This window comes from Dreissena polymorpha, chromosome 3 (genome assembly GCF_020536995.1).
Source record: "Dreissena polymorpha isolate Duluth1 chromosome 3, UMN_Dpol_1.0, whole genome shotgun sequence".
Taxonomy (NCBI): domain Eukaryota; kingdom Metazoa; phylum Mollusca; class Bivalvia; order Myida; family Dreissenidae; genus Dreissena; species Dreissena polymorpha.
In genome coordinates this window covers 144869827-144891475 of record NC_068357.1, presented here as the reverse complement: position 1 = coordinate 144891475, position 21649 = coordinate 144869827, and the positions used below count along the sequence as shown (strand labels likewise).

Sequence of the window (21649 nt, the reverse complement as noted above, 5' to 3'; positions counted from 1 at the left end):
TTCTCAAACAATTTAGGGGCCCAGCACAAATGTAAGAGGTTAAGAGCTAATGGGCAAGTGATGGTTCATATCACTATGATTAAAAGTGTGCAGGACTACAATTTTATCAGTAAGCAAAATTATTATTAATGCAACAAACAAATTGGAATTGAAGTAAGTCTTTGATTCTAAGATGTTTTAATCAGGGCTTTCCACAGGCCATTTAATGATCCCTCGCTGGGGTGCTTGAATTTCGAAATCAGAGTCCTTGGGGCGCTTGAAATTTTCCGATCAGTGTATTTTTCAGTAAAAGAAAGTGGAGATTGTCAAAATAAATCAAGGTTTCTCTATCAGTGTATCAATATTCCCTGTTTTAACAGAGCACTCGGTACCTACTTTCACAACTAATCGCCATAAACACCACATGGGGTCAATGGATAATCCACTGATAAGAGAATAGCATGATGCGCATATCGATTATTCTAGCCACATTACACAGTCATTAAAATGCTGACAAGGATGTATCACATAAAAATCTCTCAGGTAACTTTCCAGTCATCAAACTGTGATGTTCATCTTCCAATCGGTTACGCGAATGCGTATGAGGGGGGGTTAACTATCGACCATTTTTCGATTGTCGTCGGGCACGAAGTAAGTGTTTATCACAGCTTGATTAGCTAGAAATTGTACCATTTACGTAATATAAAACTGGTAACTAGTACAGTACAGTACATTAAAGACGGTTTCGGGCATCATCATCACACCTTTTTAACTGTAAACAAGTGTTACCTATGACTCATAATTAATACGAGAAAATAACTGCAAGTGGTAAACAATTAATTACTCATAGCGAGTAAGTTGTGCAAATAACTCCCGGTTACAAGTATGCAATAACAATTTAATTCAAGTACATGTATATTTCATCATGTCCATTTATAGAACTGATTCACCTCTTTTTTCTGACATTTATTCGACAGTTAATGCGCTTTAACAAATTTTCATTGAATTAATTACACACACTTGTAAATGTTTCCTCCGATAATCGATACTTAGAAGACTGATGATGGCAGCCGGCTGTAATCCTCGTGGACAACGTGAATTTCATGCATAATTCCGTCAAAACAATTATTCGACTCGTAATGTGTTTAAACAAATAATCGTTCATAACGCAACTGTTAATATTTGTTGAAATCTCAAATGGGAATAAATAAATGTGTAATCCGAAACCCATTCCCGTATGTCGATGTTAACGCGTTTTTAATCCGAAACACACTTCCGAATGTAAATGTTACCGCAACGTTAAAATATTCTTGCTTCAAATTAGCAGTGCAAATTTGTTTTGTGTCGAATCTTTTTCTCAATTAAAAAGAGCACGAAAATTATGCAGCATGTAAACGTCGCGTCATTTTCATGTATTGAGCGTTTTACAAGCACACGACACGTCAGGGGATTTACGCATGTTCAGAGGCAATATTTCATCAAATATATAAATAGTCACTTAAAATTGATTTGATACTATAGAAAAATGGCAAGGTTTGTGTTAAAGAAATAATTGGGAGCTTTTATCGTAAATTTTTACCAGAAAGTGATTTATAAAAACAGAACAAACGGGATTATCGGGTAATAACTAGAAACTTGAAAAGTAGTAAGTATACAGTAATAGAGTCGGGTTGAAACGGATGTATTGGGGAATCAATCGAGTCGGGATTTTACTATATGTGCGAAAAGGTTTTAAAACAATTAAACAATATAACAAATAATATGTATTTTTAAATGAGTGGGGGATTTTCTTGAAGAGTCATAGCGCATCAAATGACGTCTTTTGACGCTGTTTTTCTTTGAGTTAAAACGCACCACAGAAGGTGAACTGACACATTAACTTTTAAAAAAATCAACATCAGGAGGGGACACCCCTCATAAACCACCCCTATCAGCCCCGGGGCGCCTGACAAAAACTCTGTGGAAAGCACTGGTTTTAATATAATGTTTTATTTGGAAGAACATGCTGCTTTGTGTGCTCAACTTTGAGTTGGCCATCTTATGTTAAACCAATAGTATTCATTACACACTAGTTTTTTTTTTAGAATTGAGTGGGTTTCTTAAACCTCAAAATACAATTTCCAAAGAAAACATTTGTTTATCTCTTGGTATTTCATTAATTCACTCTGACTTTATATAAACATGATATTTAGATGGAGCCATTATTTGTTAAGTACAGCAAGAATAATATACTTCAGGCTAGAATCCTTTTTTTTCAAAAATCCACAAATGTTAATTCCAAAAATGTTTACGATTTTCATTAATCCACAAAATTTCATGTAAACAAAATTAAATTAAGAAATATAAAGTTTATGTATTTTGTACTTAAATGTCTTGGATATTTCACACTTGTATGGGTTTATGCACATAATTTCAGACGAGTTTTATCAGTCATGCAATTGGAAAGGGGCAGATGGAGATGAGGAAGAGCCTTATTTCACAGTGAAACGAAAAAAACATGGATACAGGGTTTGTGTTTTATTACTGGATTGTTGTTCAACATTTATAGTAACAAACACAGTAATAAGGTGACACTGTATATTCTTTCTGCATGTTCTAAGACATTTAAGGTTAAACATTTGCATTTGTTTCCATACTTTACACATACTATGTATCTCTAAAAACATAATATAAACTGTATTTAGTTTAGTGGCTTCTTTTTCATGCTGCCCGGCTTTGGATTACACTAACCGCCTGTTCTTCTTATTTTTGAGGACCACGTTCACAGTACATTATTTTCAACAGTTATTAATGTACACAGGATCTTAATTCAATAAATTACCAGTACTCTACACACACATAAAGTAGCTCTTAGTCATAATTCACAGACCATGAGATAATTTCTTAACAGAAATTACGCTACATACTGACATCCTTGAGATATTTTTTTACCTGCCATTATAGTTATGATTATAGTTATGACAAGTGCAGTCTATTTAAAACCTTTTTTGTGCCACCAAACACTGAATTTTACATTTTTTTCCAAACGTTTATACCTAACTGAACTAACATTTCACAGCTGATGGACCCCTCCAACCTTCTGAGTGGTAACATTAACAATCAACGCGACAAGATTTCCTCCCCTACTGTGGACTCCACCACTGACAACATAGTACACGTGTACCCACTGTCACCATATATCTACAACCAAGGGATCAACCAAGCAGCACCGCTGATATACTGCAGCTCAGGAAACGAGGATCTGCAAGAGGACGCAATTCTTGAAGATTCCAACTGGTCTAGTCAGGGCTTCAATACGATTGGCTTGTCTTCAGGGGTCAAGGGTTATTCTGAGGGGCTGGGGGAGTCCCAGGAGTCAGGGATCAAGCTGGAGAGCCAGTCGCTGTTTGATGAGGACAACCAGTTCAATGGTTAGACATAAATTTAATTATTTTTACCTTACTCTTTTCCCCCTTTTCAAGGGGACCACTGAATTGAAAAGAACACAAATTCCTATTAAGGAGAAAAATCATTAAAATTGAAAATCGTATAAAATTCAGGGAATTTAGCCAAAACTGTTAGAGCAAGTCAAAAATAAAATAAAAATTACAACATTACAACATGAAAGATCGAGGGCAACCCATGCGAAAGACATCGGACCTCGGACATTTTCGCTAAAAATTTGCTTAGGTCCTGTATTATTCCCGACATTGTCGGACCATGTGTCCGACCATAAATAAATTGTGTGTTTTGGTAAAAAAATGAAAACAAACTTAGAATATGAACAAATACTGATTTCAATGTTCAAAACCAAAATATAACCAGTATTGATGCTAATGTGTTTAAGAATTTTATAAACACAAACATCCGCCATTTTACGCAAGCGCTTATGAAAAGTGAATTTTTGGATGGGATCATTCCCATTTAACATGCGTTAATCAAGTGACGCAATGTGCGAGCATATTCATATTCACTGGTCATATTTGGTAATAACGACCAATCAATGAGCGACTTTAATTTAATTTATTATTCGTACATTTACGTATTTTGTCTATAGTTTCAATGTGTCAATAATATCCCATTGTGTGCATTAATGCCATTGTATTTTTATGCCCCCGGATCGATAGATCGGGGAATTTGTTTTGGCCTGTCTGTCATTCTGTCCCAAAACTTTAACCTTTCAGTAAAGTCTTGCAATAACTTTTGAAATATTGAACATAGCAACATGATATTTGACATGCGTGTGTATCTCATGGAGCTGCACATTTTGAGAGGTGGAAAGTCAAGGTCAAGTTCATCCTTCAAGGTCAAAGGTCAAAAATTAAAAAAATTAATATAGTAAAGTTTTGCAATAACCTTTGAAATATTGAACATAGCAGCTTGATATTTGGCATGGATATGTATCTCAAGGAGCTGCACATTTTGAGTGGTGAAAGGTCAAGGTCATGCTTCAAGGTGAAATGTAAAAAATTTAAAACTTTAACAAAGTCAAGTTTTGCAATAACTTTTGAAATATTGAACATAGCAACTTGATATTTGGCAAGCATGTGTATCTCATGGACCTGCAAATTTTGAGTTGTGAAAGGTCAAGGTCATCCTTCAAGGTCAAAGGTAACAATTTTAAATATTTAATATAGTAAAGTTTTGCAATAACTTTTGAAATATTGAACATAGCAACTTGATATTTGGCATGCATGTGTATCTCATGGAGCTGCACAGTTTGAGTGGTGAAAGGTCAAGGTCATCCTTGAAGGTCAAAGGTTGAAAATTTAAAACTTTTATATAGTAAAGTTTTGCAATAACTTTTGAAATATTAAACATAGCAACTTGATATTTGGCATGCATGTGTATCTCATGGACCTGCACATTTTGAGTGGTGAAAGGTCAAGGTCATCCTTCAAGGTCAAAGGTCAAAAAAACAAAAGCGGTGCATTAGGGGGCATTGTATTTCTGACAAACACATCTCTTGTTTCATTTTAAAATACTACATGTACTGAGTTGCACGTCTATATATAGTTACAGCACATGGTCTGTTTTGACACTCACGCTTTCCATGCGTGGAACTCAACTGTCAGCAAAAATGTTGCGCTCTTATTAAAACACGGGTTTTACATGGCATCATGTGTAGTGAATGGTGCAGATGCGTACAAAGGGACTTCAATAATATTATCACGTGGCTGTAGAAAAAATGTGTTATTCAGTTCTAAAAATGGACATGATGAAATATACTTAAACTGTTACCGCATGCAATTTGTAACGGGTATTGTTTTACAACTTACTCGCCATAAGTTATCAATTGCTAACCATTTGCATTTAATTTCCCATAAGGAACAATAATTGTTAAAGTAATTGTTTGTGGTAAAAAGGTGCGATGATACCCGACACTGTCTTTCATGTACTGTTTTATTACCATTGGATATTGCACACATTTTTAAAAAGTGATTCTTTGTAAATCAATCTGCGATAAATGCTAACTTCAAGACTAACGTCAATCAAAAATAATGATCGCCAGTTAACCCTGCCCTTATGATACACATTCTTGTTACCGATTGGACGCTTTGGCGACTGGAAAGTTACCCTAGAAGTTTTCGTAGTGCATCTGTGTTAGCATACATGGCTGTGTAATGTGACTATTACTCGATATTATACAACATTATGAGTGCGGAATATCGAGGTCAGAGTGCCTTCCGCAATTTGTTAAAAGGACGTAATACTGCCGATGTTGGGCATAATTTACGGCCAGAAGCGCTGACTGAACGGGCTTGCATTTTGTTGTTATTTTATTGTATTTAGATTTGAACGTCATAACGATAACTAACTATACAATGTATTTTTTATTGTTTGTTTAAAGCAGAATATTTTAAGTCCGGTAAAATGCGGTGAGGTCCGGTGAATTTTAAAAGTTATCGGACCATTGGATATCGCACACATTTTTAAAAAGTGATTCTTTGTAAATCAATCTGCGATAAATGCTAACTTCAAGACTAACGTCAATAAAAAATAATGATCGCCAGTTAACCCTGCCCTTATGATACACATTCTTGTTACCGATTGGACGCTTTGGCGACTGGAAAGTTACCCTAGAAGTTTTCGTAGTGCATCTGTGTCAGCATACATGGCTGTGTAATGTGACTATTACTCGATATTATACAACATTATGAGTGCGGAATATCGGACGTCAGAGTGCCTTCCGCAATTTGTTAAAAGGACGTAATACTGCCGATGTTGGGCATAATTTACGGCCAGAAGCGCTGACTGAACGGGCTTGCATTTTGTTGTTATTTTATTGTATTTAGATTTGAACGTCATAACGATAACTAACTATACAATGTATTTTTTATTGTTTGTTTAAAGCAGAATATTTTAAGTCCGGTAAAATGCGGTGAGGTCCGGTGAATTTTAAAAGTTATCGGACCTCATAACCAGTAAGATTTTTTTTGTCTTTCGCATGGGTTGATCGGGGGCATATTGTTTTTGGCCTGTCTGTCTGTCACTGTGTCAGTCAGTCAGTCATTCGTTGTGTGTGTCCCAAAACTGTAACCATTGTCATAACTTTTGCAAAATTGAAGATAGCAACTTGATATTTGGCATGCATGTGTATCTCATGGAGCTGCACATTTTGAGTGGTGAAAGGTCAAGGTTGTCCTTCAAGGTCAAAGGTCAAATATATGGCTTCAAAGCGGCGCAATAGGTGTTTGAATTAATGAAGTGCAATGTTCTTAACTATCGTATATGCTGCTTTTTAATAAATAATGATTCATTGTTCCATTTGTGAATCGTAACTCATGAATTGTGGATATGATTGTCAATTGCTCAACGATCCATATATATTTCTGACCATTTTATAATTTTCTTAAAATAAGTTATAAATTGATCTTAGAAGTCAAATGTATTACTTAATTAAATACATTTATAAATATAAAGAAATAATCTTTAGATTATCGTAATATTCTCAGGCCTGTTGGTCTTAGGGATGTGTGGGTTGTTAATTATATTTTGAGATGATTCTTTACAAAGAAAAATGCTACTATTGTATTTGTTATAAATGTGTGAAGGCTCTTTAGAAGGAACCAGAGATTATTAACCCTTTACCAAACACTAACAGGATTTTACGGTTTTGTAGCTGACAACTTTATAAATAATTGTGCTAAAAGGAGAAATTGCTCAAGATGAGCAATTTCTCCTTTTATCACAATTATTTCTACCCTACCTGATCTTCCTTCATATTCCATTACAATTTAATTGTCGTCAGTGCAACCTCTTTCAAATTGAGAAAGTCCAAAATGTGTCGTTTGGTAAAGGGTTAAGGCATTTTGATTCCTATGGGTCTTGTGAATCTGTTTCAAATTAAATGCGTAGATTTAATCTTCAGCATCTAAAAATATGTGAAATAGAAAGAACGACAATATCTTTTGGAGAGATAAATGTACCTACGTTATAAGCAAAGGACCTGTGCAACAATTCCCGGGCTTTTTAGTCTGTTTAGTTAACACGGAAGTAACTCTTTCCATATATAAAAAAGCTCACCCAACTTTTAAGCGCCCAGTGGGACGAGGGATAGAAAGAGAAAGTCACATGCTTAAGTACATTTCAATCCATGCGCATTGCACGTTTTTTTCGCATAAAAAAACAGTGGAGCGATACAGGGCCATCATGATCTCCCTTGTCATGAACATGTGGCAAAATAATATTTGTTGCGAAAAACTTAATGATGTAGTGTGATATTCATCAATGACCGAACGATGTTATAGCTTAGCGCAAAAGCCAATTATATGCCATTTTAAGATTGGAAACCAAAAGTTGTTCGTAAGATTGTTTCCTTAGCTAATATCCTTTTTGTGTTGTAATTGGAATAATTGAATAGTATTTCTATGCATTGCTTGGATAATTGAACTATCTAGAATATAAAGGGGAATGTATGCATCTACACTGTCAGCATTTATGATAGTTACTCGTAATTTTCCCCCACAGTTCATATACCAATGAAATGCATAAAAAACTATTCAATTCTAAAATGAAATCTAGAATTTTAGAAATAACATGACACTTAAAAATTAATTCATAATTTTTGTTAATAGTAAGAAGTTTACTATTTAAAAATGGCTATAAGTAGAATATAGTGGTCAGAGAAACATCAAAAATATGGACTTCAAATTTTCCAAGGCCACAGTAGTTGTGTTCAAACACACTATCTTTGAGGGGCCTGTTGTTGTTCCCATGTCAAAGCTCTTGTGTTTAAAGACATGTTTTTTAATGTTGCAGACATAGATAGTCTTGTAGAACATGGGCTGTACAAGGACTGTGAACACCTGAAAAATGTCTCGCCTTCTTTCATGGTAAGCATTCGTCTTGCTTTGAGAAAAACTGGGTTAAATGTACCTGTATGTGTGTAAACTGGGTTTAATTTTCTTTGTATGTGTGTAAACTGGGTTTAATGTACCTGTATGTGTGTAAACTGGGTTTAATGTACCCCTATGTGTGTAAAAACTGGGTTTAATGTACCCGTATGTGTGTAAACTGGGTTTAATGTACCTGTATGTGTGTAAACTGGGTTTAATGTACCTGTATGTGTGTAAACTGGGTTTAATGTACCTGTATGTGTGTAAAAACTGGGTTTAATGTACCTGTATGTGTGTGTAAAAACTGGGTTTAATGTACCCCTATGTGTGTAAAAACTGGGTTTAATGTACCTGTATGTGTGTAAACTGGGTTTAATGTACCCGTATGTGTGTAAACTGGGTTTAATGTACCCGTATGTGTGTAAAAAGAATTCCCAGATAAACCTCTCTGCACAGGCCAATCTGGGGTGACACTGAACTTTTTGGTGTGTGTGGTTTTTTTTAATGAAGTCTCTTCTTAGTGATAATCTAGTCTAGAAGGACAGTGTCATCTCTGATAAGCCTGTGTAGACTGCACAGACCAATCTGGGACAATACTTAAAGCACATGCATTAAGCCCCATTTCCCCAAAATGAGGCTTATTTACTTATTGGACTGTAGTATATATATATGCTGTTGTTAAACAAATCTTTAACACTCAATCCTTGGAAAAAAAATTCTATATTTAAATACTTGTGCTTAACTATTAATTGTCATGTTTGTGTACAAGTAATAAGAAGGATGTTTGTTTTCAAATGTTTGCTATGATTTATGCTAAGTTTATTGTATATTCTTAAATCTAAGAACTTGTAAGTGAAAACTGACACAGGTTACCATTTTTAAAAACGTCTGATAATCCTTTCCCTCTCTGCAACAGATTAATATCAAATTTATCAGATTTCAGTGAAAAATTGAAGAATTGTTGTAAATTATTAATTGTTGATATGTTCAGACTTTTTGACAGCATTTTGAAGGAACTTTGCAGGTTCTCCTTATATTTTAGTAAACAACTGTCATAGTGCAATTAAAAGCCGTGGGTAAGATCAGTGAAATGGGCATAGTGAACACTGCACGAATTAAAGGGACCTTAACGTTTTGGTTAATTGACAAATTAAAAAATATTGTTTCAGATTCGCTTTTCTTTGTAGTTATGATATTTGTGTGGAAACAGCAATACTGAACATTGACCGTGCTGTAAAATATCAATTATATTCATCTTTTGATGATTTAAAAACCTGAATATTATAAAGCGTTGCAACGCGAAACAATTGAATATTTAGGAGAGCTCTGTTGTTGTCGTTATATGTTGTGATACTACATGGATTGCTTATATAATGTATAAAATGTATGAGCAATGATGGCTGAGTGGTTTTAAGTGATAAACCTTTACTCCAGGGGTCAGTGGTTCGAGCCCAGTTGAAGGCTACTTTTTTTTAGCTCACCTGAGCACAACGTGATCACTGTGAGCTTTTGTGATCGCCTTATGTCAGCATCAACATTTGCCTTGTTAACACTCTAAGAGGCCACATTTATTGTCCGATCTTCATGAAACTTGGTCAGAAGATTTGTGCCAATGATATCTTGGATAATTCTGAAAACGGTTCCGGTTGGTTGAAAATCATGGCCTCCAAATAGGCAGGGCATTTTTTCTTATATGGCTATAGTAAAACCTTGTTAACACTCTAGAGTCCACATTTATTGTCTGATCATCATGCAACTTGGTCAGAAGATTTGTCCCAATGATATCTTGGAAAATGTTTCCGGTTGCTTGAAAAACATGGCCACCTGGGGGCGGGGCATTTTTTCTTATATGGCTATATATGGCTTGAGTAAAACCTTGATAACACTCTAGAGGCCACATTTATTGTTCGATCTTCATGAAACTTGGTCAGAAGATTCATCCTAATTATATCTTGGACGAGTTTGGAAATGGTTTGTGTTGGTTGAAAAACATGTCCACCAAGGAGTGGGGCATTTTTCCTTATATGGCTATAGTAAAACCTTGTTAACACTCTAGAGGCCACATTTATTGGCGGATCATCATGAAACCTGGTCAGAAGATTTGTCCCAATGATATCTTAGAAGAGTTGAAAAATAGTTCCGGTTGTTTGAAAAACATGGGCACCAATGGGTGGTGCATTTTTCCTAATATGGCTATATGGCTGTAGAAAAACCTTGTTTACACTCTAGAGGCCACATTTATTGTCTGATCTTCATGAAACTTGGTCACAAGAATTGTCCCAATGATATATTGGATGAGTTTAAACATTGTTTCAGTTGGTTGAAAAACATGGCCACCAGGGGGCGGGGCATTTTTCCTTATAAGGCTATTGTAAAAACTTGTTAACACTCTTTAAGTCACATGTTTTGACCAATCTTCATGAAACTTGGTCGGAATATTTGTTTATATTTTGAATGCACACGAAAATGTATCCAGTCTGTTGGAAAACGTGGCCTCCAGGGTGTTGACTATTCATGAAAGTTGGTAAGAACATTTTTTCTAATGACATCTTGGGTTGCAAAGAACAGGTCAGTTCCTTTGAATCTCAGGTTAGCGACTTTGGGCCTTTCAGGCCCTCTTGTTTTTTCTTTAATTATATTCTAGTTGTTTTACTGGAGCTTTTTAGATCCAATGTTTACATTTATCAATATAAAGCATTTAATGAAAAACTTCAATACATGCCAAAATCTGTGAAAAGGCCCTTAAAATAATTTGTCTGAGTGAGAGATGGCTTATAATGAACATACTATAGAAGGAACAAGGCATTGACTTTTGTTGTTTATTGTTCCCAGAAGGAGTGTGTGTCGGCATCCACGGAGGAGGGTGAGGCGGGGTTTGACCTCTCCAGTCCACAGAGGGACATGCTGAACAGCCCACCACTCAGGGTGTGTATTGAGTCACTGAATACCGTAGTTTTCTATGAAATCTTCCAATGATCTTTAGTGTAGTGGTTTCCCACTTTGATTGTGGGTCCCTTCTTTTTTATAATGTTGAAATGTTTACTCATTTTCATTGTATAAAAAGTCTCTAGGAAAATGTAAGTTGTTGATTAACTCAATTTCTTCTTTATAAATTACCGGAAAACAGCTGTTTCCCAATGGGATTTTTTTTTCCTTTAAAATCAATTGCTGTCGAAAAAAATCCCAATTTTAAAGGTTTGAAAAAAAAGTAAATAAAATGCAACATTTAATTAATTTCCCTATGCAGCTCTCTGGCTTTTACCAAAGTTTATGTAATTTTGACAACTTTACAACACAGTAATCAATTTTAAAGCATTTGTTAGCTTCAAATAAACGCTATTTCCGAATCTAAAGTTCACAACGCAAATTACCCCATTCGGGCTGGTACTGATACTTTTCCAAACAGGGCAAAAAAATGTAATGGATTCTTCAACATTTATGAAGTAAAATATAAGTACATGTTTTAAGTGTTACAAAACAACACCAGCATGTATGCTTTGAATTAACAATGCATTTAATATTAGAGTTACATAATAATAACTTAAAATACACCTTCAGTGGTATGTTTTTTGTAAAAATATTTTTTGTAAAAAATTACTTTTTTGATGAGATATTATTTACAACCATGACTTTTTAATGTATTTAAAAACTGCCACCTGTAAATGTTGCCTGTTTAGGGTATCTGGCACTCAGCGAGCAAACTAAACCTATCTGGCGATGGCGACACACCTAAATGCAAGGAGATGCAGATTGTGTCACCAGAAAATGTGTTGGAGACAAAACCAAAGTTGGGCTTGTCAGGTACAGGTGCACAAACAAGCCTTCAGAACCAGTTCTCGATATCAGGACTAGAACCATACTCAATCTATTCACAAATGCAGTCACCTGTTCGTTCTAGAGGCAGCTCCAATGAAATGACTTCTAAGGATGAGAATAAACGACCATCATACTCGTCATACTATAGGGTTGTCCCACCGTCCCAGGTGGCATCAACTCCAAAGAGAGTAGCAGGAGTTACCCCAGTTTCCCACAACTTTTCGCACACACGTGATCTCAAACCAGCTACTGCCAATATCAGAAGTATTCGGATCAATATCGTGCAGCCTCGGTCAATAGCCAATCTGAAACGTCAGACAGTCGTCAAATCCTACAGAGTTTCTTCCGCTGTTCCTTGCATCACCAGCTCTCAGCCCCAGCATTGCGCATCTCAGTCTAGCGCTGGAAATGCATGCTGCACCAACAAGATGACAAGTGTGACTGTAAATCAGGCCTGTTGTCATGGAAACAATGCCATGGTTTCGCCACCAAGCAAGAACAAAAGGAAGCGATACGTGCCTCTGCGGTCACCTCTGCAAACCCGGACAAATAACACACAGAGATGGCTGGACACTGCTGAACCGCCGTATAAGAAATGCAGGCCACTCGGTGATTTTGATAGTGGTGAGAATTTTTGAAGCAGTTTGTTTCATTTCTAGCTAAATTCATGAAAAAAGACACAAAATAACGCCTCATAGCAGTTGGACTTAAATGCTTATCGTGTCTGTTAATGTAATTGCTTGTCAAGTTTTTCAAATTTAAATAAAAGATCATAATGACATTATTGCTCCACTATTTAGTTTTTATTATAACCTGTTTAATTTTTACATTTTTAGCTCTGCGTTTTCTGAGCAAACCTCAGTTATTGACATAGCCAGCTCGTCTTGTCGTCTGCTGTCCGCCGGCGAAAACCTTGACCTTTTGCTCTAAAATCAAAGTGCTTCCACCTTCAACTTTGAAACTTCATATGTAGATGCACCTTGATGAGTTCTACACGTCGCACCCATTTTTGGGTCACTAGGTCAAAGGTCAAGGTCACTGACAACAATTCTGACAAGCTTTCATTAATTCAAAACTGCACCCGCAGCCGAGCGTTGGCACCCGTTATGGGGTGCTCTTGTTGGTTACAGTAATTGCCTCAATGTTTATGTTGTGCTAAATATGTTATACATGTACTTTTGCACCACATTTTGACTGCTTACATTTTACTTTTGCCCCACATTTTGACTGCTGACATGTAATTTTGCCCCACATTTTGACTGCTGACATGTACTTTTTCCGACATGTTGAATACTTACAGCTTTTCCGCCACATTTTGACTGCTGAAATGTACTTTTGCCCCACATTTTTACTGCCGACATGTACTTTTTTCCACATTTTGACTGCTGACATGTACTTTTGCCCCAAGTTTTTAATGCTGACATGTACTTTTGCCCCACATTTTGACTGCTGACATGTGCTTGTTTCCCACATTTTGAATGCTGACATGTACTTGTTTCCCACATTTTGACTGCTGACATGTAATTTTCCCCCACATTTTGACTGCTGACATGTACTTTTGCCCCAAATTTTGACTGCTGACATGTACAAGTTTCCCACATTTTGAATGCTCACACATACTTTTCCTTCCACATTTTGACTGCTGATATTTTCTTTTGCACCACCTTTTGAATGCTGACATGAACTTTTCCTTCCACATTTTGACTGCTGATATTTATTTTTGCCCCACATTTTGACTACTGACATTTACTTGTTTCCCACATTTTGAATGCTGATATCTACTTTTGCCCCACATTTTGACTACTGACATTTACTTGTTTCCCACATTTTGAATGCTGATATCTACTTTTGCCCCACATTACGACTACTGACATTTACTTGTTTCCCACATTTTGAATGCTGATATCTACTTTTGCCCCACATTTTGACTGCTGATATTTACTTTTTCCCAACATTTTGACTGCTGACATGTACTTTTGCCACACATTTTGATTGCTGGTTCAGGGTTGTCATTATTAAATGATTGCCGATCGAATTCATTGGTTAAAATAGCCAGAAAATCAGTTGTTTTTCCAGAATCTTTAAAATTGCGATCGGATGTTTTGATCATGCAAACTGACAATAATTGACGAGGAATAACCATAGTACATTGTATATTAGAGCGACGCCTGGTCATTCAGTCAGTCCATTAACTCCGCCTAAGAGCTACTGTTTTCAATGAATTTCTCAGCGAGTGGCCAATATTGATTTTTCCAGCTGTCAATCAAATTCTTCTTGGTAAGCACGTCAACCAATCAGCGCTCAGGCAGCCAAATACATGCCGACCCCACGTGAAACTGTATCAAATAGCTGTACATTTCACAGATTATTACTGACCGTATCTCAACGATTGTAGCACTGTAGAGCGTAATTAACTAGTTTATTTAGTGAGAGAAAACGTTTCCACATATTAAAAAATAATCTTCGATTTTCTACCAAAATAAAAGATATAAGTGCTACGAAGTTGTTATTCAGCATCTAAATATTCAAGTCCACGCTTTCCCAGAAGAAGAATGACGTTATGTTATATGTGAAGTCTAATTTTGGCATGATTTTCATCTGTACATGAAAAACACGAGAAATGTGTCTCTGTTGCTAGAATTTTCTTGATTTTCCGTGAATAATGAAATCTAAAAATGATTTAGGATAACACATATAATTATAGGCATTTGAAAATACTTCAATTAAATAATCCATTTTTTTATACAAATGGTCATAAAACATAATGTAATAAGTATGTAAATAACGTGTTTTGAGATTGCCAAACTATGCATACATATAGGTCTACATGCATGAATGACCTGACAAGTTATATCACGATCCGGAATGAAAATTACTTGGTAAAATTTAAAGAAAGACGCGTTTTTATTCTCAGAAATTCACTTTCACTTTCGCAAAACTTTACTGAAAGGAGGCACATGTAACAGTTTAGATTGAGTCGTTGATTTGTCGTTATTACTAGGCCTAAATATTAACGGTTCTCAATGCTCTCAAATCACGTCACCTGATTCACGCATGTTCAATGGGAATTCCCCAATCCCATAATTCAATTTGTATATGCACTTGCGTTAAATTGCGTATGACATTCATCGTCAATATTGGCCGTAATTTGGTTTTGAAAAAAAGAAATCACAATAATACTGGATTATTGAGTAATGGATAGAATTGGAACATGCAAAGATCTATCAATATAATATGTTTTCACATTGTACAGTATACTAAAAATGTGAAAATCTTAAAATTTTCTATTCTTTTTAGACCTCATTTTAAACTTTTTATGCTCTGAGAATAGCAGTATTTTGTCCCTTAAATGTCTAGAATTCGTTTTCGGCTCCCTTTACCCCCCAGCCGAATCGGTACTATTCCAAAATAATCCTTTGTTTATAATCATAATGACAACCCTGCTGGTTACGTAGTGGTATATACTTTCAGGGCCCTTGTTTGGCTGTTTTTGGAGCCCCATTCCCCCCTTAAAATAGTATACTTTTTTTTCCCTATTTCAGCTTAAAATACCCCCCTCCAAAAATTTTTTATATATTTTTTTAGCTCACCTGATTGCTTAGGTGAGCTTTTGTGACCGGTCTTTGTCCGTCGTACGTCCGTCCGTTAACATTTGTTCGTAAACACTCTAGAGGCCACATTTATTATCCGATCTTCATTAAACTTGGTCAGAAGCTTCGTCCTAATGAAATCTCGGTCGAGTTCGAAACTGGGTCATGCCGGGTCAAAAACTAGGTCACTTGGTCAAAAAAATGAAAAAAATTGTTAACACTGTAGAAGTCACATTTCATGCCCAATCTTCATGTAACTTTGTCAAAATGTTTGTCTTAATGATATGTTGGTTGAGTTCAAAAGTGGTTCCGGTCCGTTGAAAAACATGGCCGCCAGTGGGCGGGGCAGTTTTCCTTATTGGCTTTGGAGAAACCTTGAAAACACTCTGGAAGTCACAATTTTTTGCTTAATCATCATGAAAGTTGGTCAAAACATTGTTTCATTGATTTCTCGGACGATTTTGAAAATGGTCCAGATCGGAGAAAAAACATGGCCGCCATTGGGCGGGGCATTTTTCTCTATATGTATATAGTGAAAACATGTGAACACTCTAGAAGTCACCTTTTTTGCCCAATTTTCATAAAATTTTGTCAGAACTTTTGTTTCCTAGATACGTGAGTTAAGTTTGAAAATGGTTCCGGTCCATTGAAAAACACGGTTGCCAGGGTGAGGTGGTTTTTCCTTATATTTATATAGTAAAAAGGCTTGTAAACTATCATGAATTAAGGTCATGTAACATGCGAGACAACTCTTCTAAATATTGCATTTAAGTTGACAGTAGTTACTCCCCTTTGATGATTAATGTTTTCATAATTATACAGTGTAGTTGTGTCATTTATGTGTTAATTGTTAATCGAGCTTGGATGTTTTTATGCCCCCTTTCGAAGAAAAGGGGCATATAGTGATCGGACTGTCCATCTGTCTGTCTGTCTGACTGTCTTTCCATCACACTTTGCGTTAAGGTTTCGAAAAATGCTCATAACTTCTATGTCCCTTGAGATATAACCTTCATTTTTGGTATGCATGTGTATATGGACAAGGCCTTTCCATACGCACACATTTTTTACCCCTGTGACCTTGAACTTAGGGTCAGCGTTTAGGTTTCAAAATCTGCGTTTAGGTTTCGAAAAATGCTCATAACTTCTATGTCCCTTGAGATATAAACTTAGGTATGCATGTGTATATGGACAAGGCCTTTCCATACGCACAAAATTATTTACCACTGTGACCTTGACCTTGAACTTAGGGTCTGCGCTTAGGTTTTGAAATCTGCGCTTAGGTTTCAAAAATGCTATAAATCTTTCAAAGCGTTTATAGGGGGCATATTTCATCCTATGGTGATAGCTCTTGTTTTTAGCTCACCTGTTTGCTCAGTTGAGCTTTTATGACCGGTCTTTGTCCGTCGTCCGTCCGTCCGCATTTGTTTGTAAACACTCTAGAGGCCACATTTATTGTCTGATCTTCATGAAACTTGGTCAGAAGATTTGTCCCAATGATATCTCACTCGAGTTCGAAACTGGGTAATGCTGGGTCAAAAACTAGGTCACTAGGTCAAAAAAAAAGAAAAAGCTTGTAAACACTGTAGAAGTCACATTTAATGCCCAATCTTCATGTAACTTTGTCTAAATGTCTGTAGTAATGATATGTTGGTTGTGTTCAAAAGTGGTTCCAGTCTGTTGAAAAACATAGCCGCCAGTGGGCGGGGCAGTTTTCCTTAAATGGCTAAAGAGAAACCTTGTAAACACTCTAGAAGTCCACAATTTTGGCCCAATCATCATGAAAGTTAATTAAAACATTGGTTTTATTGATATGTCAAACGAGTTCGAAAATGGTCCAAATCGTTGAAAAAACATGGCCGCCAGTGGGCGGGGCATTTTTCTCTATAAGTGTATAGTTAAAACATGTGAACACTCTAGAAGTCACATTTTTGCCAAATTTTCGTGAAATTTGGTCAGAACATTTGTTTCCTTGATACGAGAGTTGAGTTGGAAAATGGTTCCGGTCAGTTGAATAACATGGCTGCCGGGGGGGGGGCAGTTTTCTTATATTTATATAGTGAAAAAAAATTGTGAACACTCTAGAAGTCACATTTTTTGCCCAATCATCATGAAACTTGGTGAAAAGATTGGTTTTATATATATCTCAGATGAGTTTGCAAATGGTCCTGATGGGTAAATAAATAGGCTGCCAGGGGGGTGGGGCAGTTTTCCTCATGTGACTATATAGAGAGAAACCTTGTGATCGAACACTATAGAAGTCACATATTTTGCCTAATCATCGAGAAACTTAGTCAATACATTGGTTTTATTGATTTCTTGGACAAGTTGGAAAATGCTCAGATCTGTGAAACACACTTTCTAGCTCACCTGATTGCTCAGGTGAGGTTTTAGGATTGGTCTTTGTGCGCTGTCAGTTCGTCCACATTGGTTTGTAAACACTCTAGCATTCACATTTCTCAAGAATTTTTTTATCAAAGTTGCTGAAAGATCTCAGTCAAGTTTGATAATGAGCAAAATCACATAATTGATGCCATAGTTATTATACCCCCACAAACGAAGTTTAGCGGGGTATATAGGAGTGAACTTGTCTGTCGGTCAGTTGGTCGGTCGGTCGGTCTGTCGGTCCGTATTAAGTGTCTGCTCTCTAATTCAAGTAGTTTTCATCCGATCTTCACCAAACTTGGTCAGAAGTTGTATCTACATGATGTCTAGGCCAAGTTCGACCATGGGCTTTGCCGGGTCAAAAACTACTTCACGGGGTCACTTAGTGCGTTTTAAACATTCAGCATGTTGTCCGCTCTCTAATTCAAGAAGTTTTCATCCGATCTTCACCAAACTTGGTCAGAAGGTGTATCTAGATGATCTTAAGGCCAAGTTCAAACATGGGCCTTGCCGGGTCAAAAACTAGGTCACGGGGTCACTTAGTGCGTTTTAAACATTCAGCATGTTGTCCGCTCTCTAATTCAAGTAGTTTTCATAGTTACGATCTTCATCAAACTTGGTCAGAAGTTGTATTTAGATGATCTTCAGGCCAAGTTCAAACATGGGCCTTCCGGTTCAAAAACTAGGTCACTTAGTGCCTTTTTATAACATTCAGCATGGTGTCCTCTCTCTTATTCAAGTAGTAGTACGTTTTACACATTGAACATGGTGTCCGCTCTCTATTTCAAGTAAATTAAATCCAATCTTAACCACACTTGGTCAGAAGTTGTAACTAGATGATGTGTAGGTCAAGTTCGAACAGGGCCATGCCGGGTCAAAAACTAGGTCACAGGGTCACTTAGTGTGTTTAAACCTCACCATGTTGTCCGCTTTCTAATTCAAGTAGTTTTTATCCAATCTTAACAAAAATTGGTCAGAAGTTGTATCTTGATAATGTCTAGAGCAAGTTTGAATATGGGTCATGCCGGGTCAAAAAACAAGGTCATGGGGTCACTTAGTGCGTTTTAAACATCACAATGTTGTCCGCTCTCTAATTCAAGTAGTTTTCATCCAATCTTCGCCAAACTTGGTCCGAAGTTGTATCTAGATGATGTCTAGGTCAAGTTTTGAATATGGGTCAGGCCGGGTCAAAACTAGGTCACGGGGTATCTTAGTGCGTTTTAAACCTCACCATGTTGTCCGCTCTCTATTTCAAGTAGTTTCATCCAATCCTCACCAAACATGGTCACAAGTTTTATCTAAATGATCTCTAGGACAAGTTGAAACATGGGCCATTCCGGGCCTAAAACTAGGTCACGGGGGTCATTTAAGTGGGTTTTTTAACATTGAGCATGGTGTCTGCTCTCTAATTCAAGTAGTTTACATACGATCTTCACCAAACTTGGTCAGAAATTTTATGGAGATGATTTTAAGGCCAAGTTTAGAACATGGGCCTTTCCGGGTCAAAATCTAGGTCAAGGGGTCACTTAGTGCGTTTTAAAAATTGAGCATGGTGTCCGCTGTTTTTTGTGAAGACGACATGCAAAATATTATGTGTCAATGCGGCATGTGGGGGTATTCGTCACGTCTGTGACAAAGTTCTAGTTGCCCTTAGATTGTCCAAATTTTCATTATATGATACAAAATCCTGTAAGCAAAGTTGATGTTTGGTAAGGGGGTCAACTAAAAATATAGGTCACCATTTCAAATCTACAAAAACAAAAACACTCCCTACGCCAGAGTTTTGGTTCAATAATGATGAACTTGACCAGGATGTTTGTCTGGTCAATATCTAGGTCAAGATTGACATTAGGTAAAGATTGAATGAAACCGACTCCTCTCAGGTGAGCAAACTAGGGCCATCTTGGCCCTCTTGTTTACTTTTTTACCTATGTTGCCAGCTGTAATCGTGCTATTAACCTTTGATTAAATTTTGAGTGTTGAATGGTTGGTGAAAAGATCTTCTTTAATTCCTCTTTTCGCCCAAAACGACGCGAAATTCCCCCCTCTAAGGGCCCTGGCCCCAATCCCTCAATGAGTAGCAAGGGCCCTGACTTTGCCGCACATTTTGACTGCTGATAAGTACTTTACCTACATTTTGACTGCTGACATTTACTTTTACCCCACATTTTGACTAATATGTACTTTTGCCCCACATTTTGACTGCTGTATGTATTTTTGCCCCACATTTGACTGCTCATATGTACTTTTGCCCCACATTTAGACTGCTGATATGTACTTTTGCCCACATTTTGACTGCTGATATGTACTTTTGCCCCACATTTTGACTGCTGATATGTACTTTTGCCCCACATTTTGACTACTGACATGTACTTGAGCCCCACATATTGACTGCTGATATGTACTTGGGCCCCACATTTTGACTGCTGATATGTACTTTTGCCCCACATTTGACTGCTGATATGTATTTTTGCCCCACATTTTGACTGCTGATATGTACTTTTTGCCCCACATTTTGACTGCTGATATGTAATTTTGCCCCACATTTGACTGCTGATATGTATTTTTTGCCCCACATTTTGACTGCTGATATGTACTTTTGCCCCACATTTTGACTGCTGATATGTACTTGAGCCCCACATTTTACTGCTGTCTGACTACAGCAAGTAAGACCGGGTATAACAATGGAGAGGACAATCACAGCTACCTGCTGAACCTCAAGACAACTCCTGTCTCTAAGCAAAGGTATTGTCTTGTAGTTAAGTTTTGCACAATTAACTTTTTCTCATTTGTTTGTGCTTAATTTGTGGTATTTTTCGGCATAGCTGTATAAGCCAGCTTTTCACCTTACCTGACCTTGGTAAGTGCCCAATAAAATTCAAATAAATTTCCCGCGGCTAGACACGAATGAATACACTTCATTTAGTCCATTGGCTGTTTTGAGAATACCACCAGAACTTATAAACATGAACGCGTCTTTGTAACACTGTTTTACTGCTTGTTCAGCATGAAACAATTTATCTCTAATAAAAGGCTTGATAGATGGAACAGTTTTACACTAAAACACTCGACATCAATTCAGTTTGTGTGTGCACCTTTTATTTTCAGAGGATTGCCAGCGCTAAAGCATTCGTACTAAAAGGCTATGTTCTCATATTTAGTAATTACTTTCATATTCTGACAGTGTACTAGTATATTTTAGTTCATAAAAGTATCGTTTTTCTCTATCCTGATATTCGTTTGACACCAAACCATTTTAAATTGTTTTCGAAATTGAACTGGTAAAAGTATAAAGTTTTAAACAAGCCCGTCGTTCCAGCAGCAGAAGCGTGGCCTCACTTTAATGCATCGCATTCAACCCGCAAGGTATCAGGGTCAGTTCGTGGCCAGTAAAACAATCTTTATATAATATAGACGCTATCGCGTGAACTATGTGAACTGGAATTTTCTTTAGACCAGAAATATGTAAAATGAAGGTATTCAGCGTTATTATTATGGTATGTCAATAATAGATTCTTAGTGTTTTCAACAATACCATGATAAAATATATTTTTTATTAATTTA

At 36.6% G+C, this 21649-nt stretch overlaps 1 protein-coding gene across 9 annotated transcripts in view; it reads left to right on the top strand.

Annotated features, from left to right (window-relative positions):
* Positions 1–21649, top strand: part of LOC127871823 (uncharacterized) — a 64970-nt gene that overhangs the window by 21107 nt on the left and 22214 nt on the right. For 6 of the 9 annotated variants that reach the window (XM_052415044.1, XM_052415048.1, XM_052415041.1 and 3 more), the window contains exons 6-10: positions 2396–2487; positions 3038–3389; positions 8221–8294; positions 11130–11222; positions 11975–12737. In XM_052415044.1, coding sequence (XP_052271004.1) covers positions 2396–2487; positions 3038–3389; positions 8221–8294; positions 11130–11222; positions 11975–12737 — 1374 coding nt within the window. Of the gene's footprint in view, positions 1–2395; positions 2488–3037; positions 3390–8220; positions 8295–11129; positions 11223–11974; positions 12738–20748; positions 20831–21649 lie in introns of all 9 variants that reach the window. The other 3 variants (XM_052415043.1, XM_052415047.1, XM_052415042.1) reach the window with 3 other exon arrangements.